At 41.9% G+C, this 18,258-nt stretch overlaps 1 protein-coding gene across 2 annotated transcripts in view; it reads left to right on the top strand.

Annotated features, from left to right (window-relative positions):
- Positions 1 to 18,258, top strand: part of PRMT8 (protein arginine methyltransferase 8) — a 134,006-nt gene that overhangs the window by 80,663 nt on the left and 35,085 nt on the right. For both annotated transcript variants that reach the window (XM_073567808.1, XM_073567809.1), the window contains exons 5-8: positions 6,621 to 6,763; positions 9,565 to 9,652; positions 12,788 to 12,903; positions 13,728 to 13,878. In XM_073567808.1, coding sequence (XP_073423909.1) covers positions 6,621 to 6,763; positions 9,565 to 9,652; positions 12,788 to 12,903; positions 13,728 to 13,878 — 498 coding nt within the window. The remainder of the gene's footprint in view (positions 1 to 6,620; positions 6,764 to 9,564; positions 9,653 to 12,787; positions 12,904 to 13,727; positions 13,879 to 18,258) is intronic.

Below are 18,258 nucleotides of genomic sequence, written 5' to 3'. Positions count from 1 at the left end.
TTTTTTTTTGTTTTTTTTTTACCTCTCGTCGTATGAAATTACATTTCGCGCCATGACAGCTCCATAAACTACGGTTACACCTTAGAAGGACGCAGTCGATTTTATGGCAGCCTGTACACATGCTTGTTACAGAGATGTCAGTAGATGAGAATTGAATATGGGGATTTTCCATTTTTTTTTATACATTTTGTTCCTTATAAATACCTATCCATCAAAGTGATGGCCAGGTTTGTTCGCGCCATTGCGCTTTTCAGCCCTCGTTCCCACAGCTATCATATCTCATCTGTCAATGGATGCAGTGCCCTTGTGGTGTTATTGAATGAAGGCACCTACGTTGTTATATTATATCCATGTTGTATCACTACATAATTCTGCAGCAGTTTAATCGACTTGCAATTGGTGCACTTCATTGGGTTAAAGCGTACCGGTCAGCAGAATTTACCCCTTTAAACTGCCCCCAACACAGTGTGTCCTTTAAAGGTCATTCATTAGATAAGTTATACCTATTATTCAATTATACCTATTATTAATTTTTTTTTCAGATTTTTTTTATTTTTTTTTACTTTTTACTGTATTTAATAGTCCCCTTTGGGGACTTGAAGCTGTGCTCGTCCAATCTCTTGATCAGCACTCTAATATAATGCTCAAAAAATAAAGGGAACACTATTCCATTTGCAACAGGCTGTTTGCGTTCCCTTTATTTCTTTGAGCAGTATATATAGTGAAAATCACAATCTCGTATGAACGTCAGCCACAGGCCGGCTTTCACAGGAGAATCATCATAACGAGCATGGAGGTCTTCAGCAGTCTCACTGCTGTCATAGCAAGCCATCGGCACCCTGTGATCATGCCCCCCCGCGACACGCTCCCTGCTGGTGCGTGATAAATGTCTCTGTTAGAGGCATTAAATCAGCAATCATCTCCCGGGAAATGTTGCGGGTTCGGCGTGTGAGCCCGCATCAAAGTCAGGGACATAGCACATGACGTAAATGTACGTCATGTGTCGTGAAGGGGTTTAAAAAAAACGCCTGCGCCATATGTAAATGGAGGATGGAGAATTTTTTGACCATATCTGAATCGTCGAAATGTCCAAGATAAGAGTACTAGTGGTCTATTGACTGAGGTAGAGTGGAAAACTGGAACATACTGCACAAAATTTGACGCTTGCACGGCAGAGATGAAAAATGGCCAATGCTCAGAGGGTTTGCCTGAATGTGGGCAGTGCAATCAATTTTGGTCTCCTCATACACCGGTTCTCGGATAAAAATTAAAAGAGGTTGTCCTCTACATTACATTGATGGACACTCCTTAGCCACAGCGCAGCTTCATCAATGGAATAGTGGCCATGGTCGAGCGCTACACATCAACCCCCTATTGATTTGAATAGCGGGAGTGTGTGCAGTATTGGGCCGTGGCCACTATAGAATTGACGGAGCTGGGCTGTGCACTGGGAGGAGCTGATCGGCGGTGGGGGGGCAGGTGTCACACCTCCACCGATCAGACATTGATGACCAATCCTACTTACAAGCCATTGATGTAAAAGTAGTGTACGACCTCTTTAATTACCCTAACGACAAGGGCAAATATCTGCACCAGTTTTTAGCTCTCCTCCATAAGTGAAGAAGCAGAAGATTTTGAACAGATTGCTCGAAATAATACATCAATCATTAAATCAGGGGTAGCCTTAGCAAAGATTGAGCATACACTTGGGAGGACTAGATATACCCTGCGGACACTTCAGGATTCATAATTACAAGGTTTTTTTAAAGTACTTTTTAAAAGATATGCTAAAACTGATCAATGGATATAATATTAGAAAAATCATTTGAGGTCAATAACAGCGGTAAATTCTTTGATTGTTTTCATTTACGAGGGATATCCTTTTTCTTCCCTTTTCCATTTGGAATGTTGCATTTCTCACCACAAGGGAAATGTATACCACGACGCGCGTTCCTTTAGGGATAACGTTAACACAGCCAATTTTGGGGGCTTGTCCTGAATGAGGAAGACCAGGATGAGAATGGCTGCTATGTATTAATTGTAGAATTAAGTTGTGGATGATGCTGCAGATAAAGGAGAATGACAAGCACTTCTCCATAGTACAGGTGTATCTACGCCCCTACATAAATTTTATTAAGGGCTCAAATTTTTCACAATACAAATTCAATACATTATCACATCATGCTTTCAAAACCCGCAACAGGCCACAACATATATCTGTGGACACATATGGCATAAATGACTCGCAAAATCATGTTTTTACTTTTTTTTTTTAATTAGTCATTTTGATATGTCGACACAAGAGGAAAGGTAGAGAAGGACACGTCTGTACATTCGAGACTGAACATCACCTGTTGTGCGGAAATAAGAGATGTTATTCGACAGTCTGAATTTATTAAAATGCTCCATGATTTCTTCAGATAATTCCTTTATTTTGGTAAAATAGAAGTGATGATTGTAACTCTCAGCGTGACGTGCGCTTTGGAGGCTACAGACAATGTGCAAGGCTGATAACTCCCACCGCCCTGTCAGTACGAGACACAAAACATGACTGCTTTATACAGAAAACAATCCAGGATCCGGTGGGAGATCGAGAGCCAGAACATTACAGTTTATTACGCTGCTTTGATAAAAGAATATCTATTTCTCTATCTTCACCCGTCCATTACAACTTAGGCTTATTTAGCAAAATTTACAAATTTTCTGCTAATTGCAATAATTCAACGAAACAAGAACAATGCAATTAGCGCAACTAATATAAAAAGTAGTTTCTCCAAATTCACCACAAAAGTCCACTTTAACTGACTAATGCAGGCTCAGAATTAGCCACCACCTTTAAGATAAGCATCTTAAGTACTTAATAGAGCCCCTCTGGCTGTTGTAACCTGCTGCAGACGTGATGCATAGCGAGACACCAGCTTTCCTCATGGGCAATGGCCTCCATGTCACTAATATTCTAGGGTTCATGTTCTAAAAGCGCCTTATTCAAATCCATCCAAAGATTTTCTAAGGCTTTCAAGTCATACGACTACGAATAGACTCTCCAGAATCTTCAAGGACTTTTTTTTACTAAACCAAGCCTTGATCAGACTTGGAGGTATTCTTGGAATCATTGTCACATTGAAAAGTTCAATATCGCCTGAGCTTCAGCTTCCTCAAAGAAGGCATGGTTTTTTTATCCTAGGATTTCCTGATACTTAATTGAATCCATCTTGACCTCTACACGCTGCAGTTTTCCATGGAACTAAGCAGCACAAGAGCATCACCGAGCCTCCACCATGCTTCACTATAGGCATCATCCAGCCACCACCATGCTTCACTATAGGCATCACCGAAGCACTGGCATGCTTCAATATATACATTACTGAATAAGCCATCTGTCACGGTGTGACTGTGGGATAATAAAGATGTACTTATACTGACCCTCAGGCGAGGGGTCCCTAGCTATCCCTGTCCCAGGATTACCCCTGGAGGTGGAGATGCCTGAGCCTCATTTCATCCTATGCTCCTAAGTAGCACTAATCTGTACAGGGTATAGGGAAATACAAAACAAGACAGACAGGGCAGAAACGTAAGCACGATCACACAACACTGTCTCAAGGAAATACACATAGGAATATAAAGTGTGCAGCTCAATAGGCAACAAAGTAATGCAAAGAAGCCTCAGGGAAAAGGAGAGGATTAGCCAAACACCACTAGCAACAACTTCAGAAATAACCACTAATAACCAGGATGTGTCCAACTTTCCAGACCAGGATAGAGAACTATTGCTGGCATTACCTGAACAGTGGAGCCAGTTTAAATAGGGAAAGAGCATAGAGGACTGGCTCTCCTGCAGCATGTGACCACAGGCCATCAGCAAGGTTAGTTCAGCAAAGATTTAACTGCTTCTCTCCCCCTTAGAATCTGCAGCTCTAGAAGTTGAGTCACTCTGTGCTGAACATCGCTCTCTATGGAGTCACAAGGAGGAGTGTATGGATCTGTGGAATCCACAGACCCTGACGCCGCCATGCAGGTTGGAGATGTTTGAAAAACCTGCTTGTGACAATTTAAGCACCTTCATGCCACTGCCATTCTTCACCATAGGCATCCTCAAGCTACCACTATACTTCACTGTAGGCATGATCGGGCCACCACCATGTTTCACCATAAGCATCTCTGATCCACTCCCATGTTTCACTGTAGGGTTCAACAAGCCACCACTATGCTTCACTGTAGGTGTCACTGAGCCACCACCCAGCTTAACTGTAGGTATTACCTAGCCATCACCAGACTTTACTCTGGGCAGTCCTGAGCCTCCACCATGCTTCACCATAGGCATTCCAAGTCACCACCTTGCTTCACTGTAGGGTTCAGCAAGTCACCAGTTTACTTCACCGAAGGCATCCCCTAGTCACCACCTGTGGAAGTGGTGCTCTCTTCACTTTTCCTGGCCACCACCATGCTTCACTGTAGACATCACCAAGCCACCAACATGCTCCTCTCAGGCATCTACTAGCCACCGCCATGCTTCACTGTATGTATCACCAAACTACCACCATGCTTCACTATAGATATTGGTGACACCATGATTTACTCTAGGCAGCCCTGAGCCACTGCCATGTTTCACCATATGCAGCCTCAACCACCGCCATACTTCATTGTAGGGTTCATCAAGCCACCACCATGATTCATCCTAGGCATCCTCTAGCCACTGCCATGCTTCACTGTAGACCTCACCGAGCCACCACCATGCCTCACTATAGGTATTGCCGAGCCATCATCATTCTTTACTCTAGGCAGCCTTGGGTCACCACCATGCTTCACCATAGGTATACTGTGCCACTGTCTTGCTTCACTGTAGACATCTCTGAGCCACCACCATGTTTCACTGTTTTCTTGAGCAATTTTTTTTTTTTATTTTTATTGTAAACAGTAGAAAGTTTCTAAATTTTGTTAATAAATCTAATCTCCTTTGGGGTTTGAATAATTTTGATTGCAACTGTATCTATCTTTTGTCTGCCCATCAATTTTCCTATCTGCCATCTTTGATATCATTCTTCTTTATCTGTCCTTAATATAAATCTTTATTATCTGTGTATTACCCTCCGATTTGCCATATAACCGCATTTCTTTGTGGCACAGCCGGCAGTAATCAAGAACAGTTGATCTGACATAAGCTCCACACCCTCCATGTGTTCTGATGTTATAATATTAATAAAAAGTAAAACAAGACTTTATCTGGCAGATATTGCAGAAAGAATTATGAGATAATCTTTGCTATTTTTAGAGCCGAGAAAAATAGAAGAACATTGGGGCATTATGTGAACTGATTTCTAAAGTGTTAATTCACGTTTGGTCAGCGAAATGTGAAAAGAGCAATTCTCTAATAAATGAGAATTACCCTACAGAGATTTTAAAGAGAAGGAAATGTACTGTATAATCAGCAAATTACATTATAGAAATCATTTATTTTTATCATAAATATATTACTTCCAAAATTTTGGAGGTGTTTTTTTGTTAATATTCACATGAAAGAATCTTAAAATGTTCTAGTTTTCACAGAATGGAATGGATAGGCTTCTTATTTCTGCTACGCACTTGACAGCTTTACTGTATAGACTGGGAGATGATCAGCAGAGTCATCTCACTATACACTACTCACAAATTGTACTCTGTATGCAGCTCACCTGCCACTCCTTGATCTTCGAGGGAAGAAAGAATATACTCCATCATTTCCTATGACTTTTCTCAGTCAACTGACTCTCATTCATTTCAGCTGCCTTAAGAAAAACACACTTTGGTGTACAGTCAATGCAGGAAGTTAGTGTTTCCAATATGGCTGCACTTAGGGAGGGTTTTAAAAATTCCGCACCTTCTGTACCCTTCCTCTTGGATTAGCATGTCCCGAAATGACCATCGTTGAAAAAAACAAGAAAAATGTGATTTTGAGATACTCTGTTGGGAGATGTTTGTTATGTGTGTCTGTACGTGGCCACCCAGTGGTTGTGATGTGAATTGCTGCCTAATGAAGATTTTGCCAACATATCGGAACATTGTAATTAATTTGTATCATGAAAAATTGTAGTTCGTATGGAAATTTGCAGAAATGTTAGGGAGGACACTTTTGTACGTCACTAATATAAAATGTGCCGGATAGCACAGGTGCTGGATAAGATCGTACAACACAGATTCTGAAGGACGCCCATATTAAAAGGAACCTGTCTGGAGATTTTTTTGCCCTCCAGAATGTCCTTGTTGTAATTTTGCCAAAAATCAAGTTCAATGCCTGCCTGTACTGTATGCAAATTAGCTTCATCCAGTCAAGGAGGTGGAGCTTATGCAGAATCAAAGTCAAACTGCCCGCCCTATATGGTATTATTGACTCTTTTGGGCATATTATCTTAAGCCCCGCCTTTAGGGGTGTCAATCAAACCATATAGGGCAGGGAAAGGGCCTGGACAGCTTGACTTGACTCGTCAGAGACTCCACCTCCTTGATCAGATTGACCAGAAAATCTGCAAATTTTAACTCCACCCTATTGATGGCACAATGTTTTGCTGTTTATACTTTTTTCTTGACATTGGTTTTCTTTACTGTCACAATGCACTTTTTGTGTGCGTTTTTTTTTTTTTTTTTAGTAATCACAATATTTAGGGGTAAAGTTGAAGAGGTGGAGTTACCGGTAGATAAAGTGGACATCATCATCACTGAGTGGATGGGATATTGCCTCTTTTACGAATCCATGCTCAACACTGTCATCTTTGCACGGGATAAGTGGCTGGTAAGTGCTTTTTATGCATAAAGTGACTCTGCCCTGCTATGTAACGAGTGATATATGGCATAAAAAAATATGTCTGTTTCCTTCTGAGAACAGCACCACACTTGTCGCTCCTTGTTCTGATGACTCTCTCTGCTCCCACTCCATTTTCTTAGTGTTAAAAACCCCATGCGTATTAAAGTACTCTCGGCCATACCTGCCCTATATAGTCTCATGTGTATGGGAGCTTCAAGACAGATGTCAGAGGAGAGAAGAATATGACATGTCCGGTTTCTGACTACTGTCCCTTTTGTTCTCCTGGAGATAATCCAACTCCAGAGGAGTCTGGCATAGGCTTTCTCAAGAGAACATAGGAGTGATAGGTCAAGCTGAGCATTCCTGAGCATTCCTGTCAGGATAGATCATGTGTGGGCTTTATTGGGGGCTTTAAGGGCAACAGTGGGAATGGGTAATACTCAGATCTCCACAGAGTGAAGCGATGGCAAGTCATGTACAAGCAGGACAGGGAAAAAAAACGCAAGGAGAAAAGCACTTGAGGAGTAAATAATTTCAGCATAGAAGCAGTACTGATATCTGAGCTAATGAAAACAAAAAAGCAGCACCCTGTATACACACAGAGCTCACTTCCAGGTTATATTAATGGGAGAGACTCACAGACATCACATTCAGCTTCTATTACTGGGAGAGATATTCAGAGCTCACATCAGGCTTGCACTACTGTAAGAGACCCACAGAGCTCACATCCAGCCTATATTACTGGAGAGATGCACAGAGCTCACATCCTGCCAATATTACTGGAGAGATGCACAGAGCTCACATCCAGCCTATATTACTAGGAGAGATGCACAGAGCTCACATCCAGCTTATATTATTGGGAGAGACATATAGACATCACATCCAGCCTATATTACTAGGTGAGAATACAAAGCGCCCATCCAGCCTATATTATAGGGAGAGAGACACAGAGCTCACATCCAGCCTATGTTATTGAGAGAGATACACAGAGCCCACATCCAGCCTATATTACCGGGAACAACACACAGAGCTCACATCCAGCCTATATTACTGGGAATGACACACAGCGCTCACATCCAGCCTATATTACTGGGAGAGACACAGAGCTCACATACAGCCTATATTACTGGGAGAGACACACAGAGCTCTCATCCAGACTATATTACTGGGAGAGACACAGAGCTCACATCCAGCCTATATTACTTGGAACGACACACAGAGCTCACATCCAGCCTATATTACTGAGAGAGATACAGAGTTCACATCCAGCCTATATTACTGAGAGAGATACAGAGCCCACATCCAGCACTATATTACTGAGAGAGACACACAGAGCTCACATCCAGCCTATATTACTAGGAGAGACACAGAGCTCACATCCTGCCTATATTACTGGGAACGACACACAGAGCTCACATCCAGCCTATATTACTGAGAGAGATACAGAGCTCACATCCAGCCTATATTACTGAGAGAGATACAGAGCTCACATCCAGCCTATATTACTGAGAGAGATACAGAGCCCACATCCAGCACTATATTACTGAGAGAGACACACAGAGCTCACATCCAGCCTATATTACTGGGAGAGACACAGAGCTCACATCCAGCCTATATTACTGGGAACGACACACAGAGCTCACATCCAGCCTATATTACTGAGAGAGATACACAGAGCTCACATCCAGCCTATATTACTGGGAGAGACACAAAACTTACATCCAGCCTATATTACTGGGAACGACACACAGAGCTCACATCCAGCACTATATTACTGAGAGAGACACACAGAGCTCACTTCCAGCCTATATTACTGGGAGAAACACTCCGACTAGAGAAAAATCTTGAAGTTGGATTAAGCTGCAAACTGAATATGTGGAGGTCTGAAAATAAAGGAAGGAATGAAGATGCAGCCTAGTTATATTTTAACTTAGTGCAATATGAAACTTACCGCTATTTTATTAACTAAATGTCACCAATAAAATGTAAAAACATAATTTTGCCAAGTAATAATATTTAATACTTGTAAGATATGTTATTAAGGGACCTTCCTCACCTTTCCATGACTACAGGATTCCTGTAAATATTTGGAAACCTCCTCATTCTAGCATGATAAATACTCTGAATAGGAGGGAGATGCAGCTGCAGTTTCTCTGTGCCAGTGAGACTGCGTTCTGTGGAAGACGTAGGAAAGCAGTACATTCGGTGAAAGTAAACAATGAAGGTGTCTATGAATTGACCAGAACTGTTAAAAACTTGAGAATAGATTTTGGAAAAACGATATAACTTTTCATGATACAAAACTGGAAAAACTATCACTGCTGATAGGGACAATATAAAGGCTGAGATACATCAATGATCTCCTCGGCTGAAAAGCTGAGCTGCCATAAAGAAACTTTTTTCTGTAAAAAAAAAAAAAAGCTTTCGCTTTGGATTTCACTATATCAAACGCCAACGGAATCACCTGAGAGCTCGCTATTTGCTATTCTTAAATCCTTAAAGTGCCGTCTTCAGATGTGACCGGCGAGTGCAGTCAGCGGGTAGACCTTTCATTTCAATAAGCCTTGTCATGACTGACAACAGCTTTGATTTAGAGAGACATTTTTATCTTTGGTGTTTTGCCTCTGGCTGATATATCCACTCAGATATTAAACAGTGTGTGACAGTGTGATGGAGGATAGTAAGCGGGCAGGGGCTGCTTGTCTGGATTTTATATGTGCAGTTCAAACTGTGATGTCTTTGTCAGGTGAATAGATTACGAGACCCATTTCCCCACAATTCATCAACAGAAACCTGGAGGGCTCATGTTTCCTGACCGCGCCGCTTTGTACGTCGTTGCCATTGAAGACAGGCAATACAAGGACTTCAAGATCCACTGTAAGTACAGCATTTACTACTGACTTTTTCATGACCCCATTAATCATATCTCACCATGGTTTTTGATTTGTGGCTCTACAGCAAACTTGACAAGTCTCTAGAAAAAAAAAAGAGGAGACCTCTCAAGCGCTTGAAGGAGCTAGCACATTTAAAGGGACTGGTCACTTGCCAGAAATATGTCATTTTTTTCAACCTGGTTCAAAAGCCGCTGTTCTCCTGAATCCGGCGATGTTTTCCTTTAGTTCCTGCTCCTCTCCATTCCTGAGATATGACCTTTTCTTTCTTGTATATAAATCTAGTCTTGTTAGCTAACAGGGGGTGGTGCTAAAGAAAACACCCACAGAGGAGAGTGGAGGACCACGCCCACTAGACTAATAAGACTAGACTTATATACAGGAAAGAGGGCGCCATATCTCAGGAACGAAGAGGAGCAGGAGTAAAAGAAAAACATCGCCGGATTCAGGAGAACAGCGACATTTAGATGTTAAAAAATGTACATTTTTATGGAAAGTGACAGGTTCTCTTTAAATTCCCCTTTTATGGAAGATATTCTACCCCTAATATCATAAGACAGTGCATCCAATTGTGGAATGGAGGGGGGGCATGACCTGAGAAAAGTGGGGCCACTATGCTTTCTAAAAATTCTCCTGATAAGTTGACCTATATGCTTTACAGATGCATAGTGGCCAACATTTCCGGGGCGTTTAAGTCCTACCCCTAACCTGGTTATGTGGTTGAGAATTTACCATTTCTTCCCCATTCATGCATAAGAAGTCAACAGAGTAAATTAGCCTGTGGTGCAGATTTTCCACCCACAGCAAGTTAATTTTTACCTCGAATTTTGACTGCAGATGTCAATACATAAGGTTACATTTCGGCAGCGTCTCCACTACAGTGGTGTTGAGGTAGTAGTCGCACTAGGACACTAGAGCCTAAAGAGGCCTAAAGCTCCTTCTACAACAAGATAAGAGACCAGTTTTTAAAAAGGGCGCATAGTAGGAGGGTCCTCGATTATAGATTTTGTTTTAGGACCCAGAAGCTTCAAGTTCCTTCTCTGATGCGTCTCACTGTAACTGTAGAGCTAGAGATCAAAGACCACTGTTGTAGGGTATTATCTAAATCATACTTGCCAACATTTTCAAGAAAAGTTAGTGCAATCCGATTCACAAGACCAAGTCCATTGGCCACCCACAACAATAATCTGTGGCCATTGGACCAGAGTCGTGAGAAAGGCATTTAATCTGACGGCATCTGCGGCTACGATTATGTTGCGGCTACGATTAAGCTGGTTAGCCTAAAGAAGAGGATGAGAGGTGGTTTTCACAGCTCCAGTCTATTGGGTGATGGACTAGGTCTTGCAAATTGTTTCGACTTTTTATGTGCATGTCTCACAAGAGAGGGGTGGAAATCTCCCGAAACTTGCATAAGCAAGAAACTAATAGATTAAAAACACATGAGACATGCACCAAAGTGAACAAGTCGGTAGGACAGTGTTCACACCACCCAAAGACTGAAACACAGAAAAAACACAGTATGACAAACGTGCAAAAATACTCTGTTGTAAAAAATATATATAAAATACAGTATGAGATATGCACATAAAAAGCCGTCTTGCACAGCGTGTCCACATCGGGCAGCGCCTTTCTGAATCCTGCTCATATAGGTACTGTTCACATGATCAGGTTTTAAATACATTAGATAGGACTGCTCCGAGATGGGTATACCGTTACGTTGGTGGAGTGGCTTAGTATACATTTTTTGCAAAAAACGTATCAACTAAATACCCTGTTTTTGTTATCATCTTTTTACTAGCACTTGCTGTTTACTGTTATATATATTTTTTACAACTGAGTATTTTTGCATGTTTGTCATACTGTGTTTTTTCTGTGTTTCAGTCTTTGGGTGGTGTGAACACTGTCCTACCGACTTGTTCACTTTTGTGCATGTCTCATGTGTTTTTAATCTATTTTCAAGCGATTGAACAAAACTAGTAAAGTGGACATAGAAAGGTTTTACATGGTCGTGCCCATTTTGTAGGCCACACACTTCTACGCTGTTGTTTCCCATCCCTTACATGCGTACAAGGATGCTAGAGCTTGCGGTGTCATACATTTCAAAATCTCTGCTTTCTTGGAGGTTTTGAGATGCACCCAGAACGTCTCTCCAAAGAGGTCTCTTCTTTTTTCAAGCATCTTCGGAGAGATAGCACTCACTAATCAAGGACGCATGGTGAGGGTTGTTTGGCAGTGATTTTCCACAATTGATACAAAACATATCAGGATTATTGCTGAGATTTTCCAAAATTAAAGAAAAAAAATGCTGAGGTTTTTCCTCAATTTTGGGAAACCACAATGCGGACACAATGTATGAAAGCAGTCTTAGACTATTTCGGGAGATGTTTATTTCCCAAAGGTTGGGGAGAGAAAGGTCACAATCCCCTGACATATTGGCATATTGAGATATGTATTTTACCAAACTACGGAAAGCCACAGGTCACACTCTTCTAGTAAGTAGGGCATCTTCTGCTTTTGAGCACATTGAAAGTCGTGGTTTTACGACAAGTCTGGCCAACATTTCGTGATACTAGTCTAGTAGAGTGACAAGTGTCTTTGCCCTAGGTAAAGGTAAACCAAAGTATCATTTTGCTGGGATTTGTAATTTTCCAAAACGTTAAAAGACATGGGTCACAGGCCACTGATCTAGGATATAATCTAGTGTTCTTATTTATGGATACTCAATTTTTTTGTACTAATTCTAGTAGCTCCAAATACATGAGATATAGTCCAGCTTTGACCCCGAGGATCGGGAAGCACTGACCACAGCAGTGCTTTTACCCCATGTGCCTCTTAAAAATGCATCCCTGGGAATTGGATATAGGGTGCAAGCTACTATCGGGGCATGGTGGAGGCTGTAGTAGCTAAAGAGCAGCCGAATAAATGATGTCTACATATAGAAAACGAAGAAATTTTGCCCCTTCCCTATTTTTATAAAGGTTTTTCACTCACTCGCATCCATCCAAGGTAAATCTTTGTCTTCCTTTACCCACCCAACCCAATTTGAAATAAATGGTTATTTCTTATGTATAACTTACTGGAGACTTAACTTTTTGCTTGCCCCTTTTTTTTTCGTTGACAGGGTGGGAAAATGTTTATGGATTTGACATGACGTGTATCAGGGATGTTGCCATGAGAGAACCGCTGGTGGACATTGTAGATCCAAAGCAAGTGGTGACCAATTCCTGTTTGATAAAGGTTTGGTGAGATCCAATGCCGAAAGCAATTACTATGTCTAAAATGAGAGATCATAAAATCACTTCCAAAATGACTTTTAAAGAGTTATTCCCAACATTAAAAGACACCACCTAAACACAGGATAGGCGGTAACTTATCGATCGGGATCGGATTCAACTGATGGGACCTCCAACAATCCCAAGAACAGAGCACTGAAATACCTATCGGGATGAAGCAATGGCATCATATTCTCTATGGGACTGTTGGAAATAGCTAAGTAGAGCACTCGGCTTCTTCCGCAGTCCTACAGTATAGGGAATGAATGCTCATACCCCTCCATTGCAGTGGGGCATATTAGAGACCTTTTCTTGGGATTGACTGGTGTCCCTGCTTAACCCAATTAATGAAGAAGAAGGTCCAACCACCTGGACCAACAAAAGTTTAAATTGAGAAAAATCTTTAGGGCAATTGGAGTATTATTTTGCTGCAACGTTGCTCCAAATCCTCAGCATTAAAAAAAAATTTAAAACCTGCTAACTACCTGCTGCTGCCTCCAAGGGGGGCACGTTGGAGCTTACTACTGCCATTAAGGGGTTTGCCCAGTCCGCCATATACAGCGCTATGACATAATTTTAATTTCAACCTTTAAACCTTTTAGATGCCGCAGTCAATAGAGATTGTTGCATCTAAGCGGTTAGACATTTGGAGGGAGTTTCTTCTGTTATCCCCATTCATAGGGTCTGCAGTTTGTTTTTTTACATAAATCAGTCTCCTGTATTCTAATTTTGTATCCATGGTGATTCGTACATACTAACAGGTCGATGTTATATGATTCTTCGACACAGGAAATCGATATCTACACGGTGAAGATTGAAGAATTAGCCTTCACATCAGCCTTCTGCCTACAAGTGCAGCGGAACGACTACATCCATGCGCTGGTCACCTACTTCAACATCGAGTTTACCAAGTGCCACAAGAAAACTGGATTTTCTACAGGTACAGATATTTGGTGCAGGTCTCTGTAAACACCCATGGACGGTCTTTGGAAGCCATTTAGCAATGATTTTTGGATCATTCAGAGAATAGAAATAAGCGTATTTTTTGGTTCTACAGTTCTTCTGTTTATGCCAGTAAAATAATAATGGTGTTTAGTAGCTAATTATTTGACTTTGATTAGGTTTCTCCTGCTGGCAAGAAGTTTCATGTTCTTGCATCAGTCTCTGTACGATACGGGAAGAGCAGTTGTCGTCTGTCTCCACAGTCATATAAAATTTTGCCTAATACATGGGGAAGAAAGCTCCACTTTTTAAACCCCTTCATTTAAAAAATGTTTTATCACCCTGAAAAATCACAATATAGTATCGGCCATTAAATGTCTCCCTTCTGTGTAACTTGTCGTTTATGTCTTGTTGTCAAGTGTAATCTGTCTCTAGCAGAAGAGACTCTAAGATGGCTTACAGGAAGTGGGGTGGGTCTTTGTCTTTCTACAGGAAGTGGGGCCGTGTTATGAATGAGTCACCGGAGGAGGAGAAAACAAAAATACAAGCTAAGTCCAGAAAACCGGAGAGGTTGGTAGCTATCGGATTGCAGACCCCTGATCCTATTCACCACAACTAACAGTAGCCGTGGGGGGTTCCTACGGTACCCTAGACCCCTCATTACAGCCGGAGAACTAAATAAGCCTAAAGAAAGAAAGGGGAAATCTAAACTGCCCCAGAGCAGACCCCAAAGCAATAGACGGCCCCACCATGTATTGTCGGTGAAAAAACAGATGAAAACACAGACAGAAAGACAGGCTGAGCAAACGATGGGGCCCAACTAACTAGATAGGACAGGACAGAAAAGATGCTGGCTGCAATCCGCAAAAACCCCACCAATAATGTCCCAACCATCTGATAGGAAAAAAGGCCCTGAAGTCGCTAGACTTCAAAATCACTATATCAGCACTCAGGTATATTCTGAAAACAGAGCAAAGAGATCAACTGATCAGAGACAAAAATGGAATTCAGCCAGTCCCAACCAGGACTGGCTGAATACAAACACTAAGGAAACCAGACAAAATCTCATAGAATAATAGCAGGGCAAAAACTTAGTTTTTAGTAGACAGGAACTAAACTGGATGCCAGAGCTCAGAGCAGAAAGGATCACCAGCAACCCTGCAGGGCGTCGGCTGTCTTATATCCACTCAGAGATTCCGGATGTCCAATCACACTCCGCCTGTTCAAATGACAGGTTCTTCCCATACAAATCAATTTCACTACTTCCCTTCACCAGCAGAGGGAGTTCATCAGACATCAAAAGTGAAGGTGAAAATGAACTCACAACAGGGTCGGTGTTTGTCTCTCTATAGGAAGTGGGGGCAGGTCTTTGTCTCTTAATAGGAGGTGGGGTGAATGTTTGTCTCTCTACAGGAAGTGGGGTTGGGTCTTTGTATCTATACAGGAAGTGGGAGTGGGTCTTTATTTCTCAGGAAGTGGGGGGTGTGTATTTGTTTCTCTTCAGGAAATGGGAATGGGTCTTATTTTCTCTGCAGAAAGTGGGGGCATGTGTTTGTCTCTCTAGAGGAAGTGGGGGTTGGTCTTTGTCTCTATACAGGAAGTGGTGGCGGCTCTTTGTTTCTCAACAGGAAGTGGGGGCGGGTCTTTATCAGGAAGTGGGGTGTGTCTTTGTTTTTCTACAGGAAGTGGGGACTGGTGTTTGTCTCGCTACAGGAAGTGGGGACTGGTGTTTGTCTCAAGTGGGGGTGGGTCTTTGTTTCTCTACAGGAAGTGGGGACAGGTCTTTATTTCTTTACAAGAAGTGGGGGTGGGTCTTTGTATCTCAACATGAAGTGCGGGCGGGTCTTTGTGTCTCTACAGGAAATGAGACGGGTCTTTGTTTCTCTAAAGGAAGTGGGGTAATGTCTTTCTTTTTTTACAGAAAGTGAGGGTGGGTCTTTAATTCTTTACAGGAAATGGGGGCATGTTGTTAATTCTCTATGCGAAGTGGGTCTTTATTTCTTTATATAATGGTAGAGGGGCTTTGTTTCTCCACAAGAAGTGGGGACAGGTCTTTGTTTCTTTACAAATAGTGAGGGCGGGTTGGTTTCTCTACAGGAAGTGTGGTGGTTCATTGTCTTGGAAGAAGAGGATTGGTGTCTATACAAGCAGTATGAGGGGCACTTGTATATTTGCCTCTGCTCTCCTGTCTGCCAATCTGTATACAGGCATAAGAGAGAGGCAGTCTTTCAGTTCCAAAAAGAACATTCATTGGACATTGATAAAAACATTGCATGCTGAGAAGGGAAAAGGAAGTTCCAACTCATATAGAGCTGGCAGAATGCCGGTGAAATGGAACTGCGTACTCAAAAAGAATGAATAGCAAGTTACCGAACATGAGAATCAGGACAGTTTACACTGATTTGTGCATCAAAACGAGTTTTATCTTGTTGCGGGCCATGAGGGCAGCAAGACCATGCTTCTCTACAGGTTTGTTTTAAAACGGACCAATATACTTTAAGACGCCGGAAATAATAATTTCATCAAGAGCTCTGCATTTGGTTAATAAATAGATGGGTTACCTGTAGACAATGGCGTAGATATCACAGAGGCAGCCAAAGTCACTTTAATGGGATTTCAGAACCCGTCTAGGTTGACTACAAACCTTTTATAATGGACGGTAAGGCCAGTCATAGGTGTGACTACCTATACGTCTTACAATTTTGGAAAAATAAGAGTGTTGGAACCAAGCCGATGATGACAGAAGACATATCCTCCTTGTGGTTAGGCATGGTGAGCTAACCGGAACTGGAAGAGGAGCCCCATTTTGGGGGACTTCATGTCAAAGTTTCCTTCTGCCGGTTCTATTGATGAAGGCCCCTTCCTAAAGTGATAGCATACCCAAGTGACACCAACCCTCCCTTCACCCAGGGGAAAGTCTCTATATCCTTGACACTAGCCAAGGAATCCAGCACCATGGGCACATGCCGGGTAGTCCCCCATTGCTGGACTATTGCAGTGATCAATCTGGATTTTCCATGTTGTTTCCGTAGTAGAGACTTTACAGTCAATGGTTTAGTTTCTGCATTGGAAGCTGCATTCACAGGTGAAATGCTAGCGCTCATTGTAATATCTGAGACTTGCTGATGATGTAAATATGACCACTGTAGATTGGCCATACAGTCGGGAATTAATTATGGAGGCAGTCACGAAATTTACTGTACATGACAGTAGAGCCATCGACATGCCCCAATAACAGTACCAACCACATGCCCACATAAAGGGAATTGGTCGGTCGCCAGGTTTTTTCTAACCCATCTGAGAGCAACATGTTGTAGGGGCAGAGACTCCAATTCCAGCGATGTATCACTTACTGGGCTGCTTACTGCAGTTTTCATAAAATCACTGATTTATCTGCTGCAGATCTAGCGGTTCTCTGAATGTTGAGCTGTGTGTAACCCCGCCCACACTGCTGATTGGCAGATTTCTGTGTACACTGTGAATAGGCTGCCAATCAGTGTAGATATACGGAGTTCATGAATATGGAGGACTACATGGTAGCAGCTAGTAAAGAGTGTTTAGAAACAGGATTGATCCTGAGAAAACCCATTTAAAGAGAACCTGTCAGTTGTCATTAATAACTCATTTTTTAACCTGCTAAAAAGCCGCTGTTCTCCTGATTCCGGCGATGTTTTTCTTACGTTCCTGCGCCTCTCCGTTCCTGAGATATCGCACCATTTTCCCTGTACATAAATCGAGTCTTGTTAGTCAAGTGAGCGTGGTTTAAACTCTTCTAAGCGGGAGTTTTCTTGAAGAGCACACCCCTTTGGCTAACAAGAATAGATTTATATACAAGCAAAAGGAGGCTATATCTCAGGAATGGAGAGGCGCAGAAACAAAAGAAAAATATCGCCGGATTCAGGAGAACAGCGGCATTTACACCACATAAAAAAAATAAATTTATATTTATAGCAAATGACAGGTTCAATTTAGCGACACACTTTTTTTTGTTTATGACCGACCCTAGTCTGACAGCTTAGCTTTTCTATTTCTTTTGGCACAGTCGTATTTTACTTTGATTTCCTAAGACCTTGGCCTCACAGTCATCTCTTTTCCGTGCCGTATCACCATATTTCTCTGTACAGAACCTGTAAATACTCGCTGCACACCAGAAGAGAGGAAAACTAGGTCACGCTCTGTTTTACCTCCATCCTCACTTTAGCCCGGCCTGAATTGCTCCTATGCGTATTTTCAGGTCATTAAATAAAAGACCCCTCTTCGAAGATCCAGGATCCTGATAAAAGATTTCAAGTATCTGTTCCCCAAAGAGAAAAAGTGTAATTAGTCTCTAAACTACCGTATGTCATTTATAATTTTGGTGTCCTCTTACATGGCATAA

The sequence above is a fragment of the Dendrobates tinctorius genome, unplaced genomic scaffold (assembly GCF_039654945.1).
Source record: "Dendrobates tinctorius isolate UK_male_01 unplaced genomic scaffold, ASM3965494v1 ptg000020l, whole genome shotgun sequence".
Lineage (NCBI taxonomy): Eukaryota > Metazoa > Chordata > Amphibia > Anura > Dendrobatidae > Dendrobates > Dendrobates tinctorius.
The sequence above is the reverse complement of the archived record's forward strand: the minus strand, read 5'-3'. Positions and strand labels throughout refer to the sequence as shown.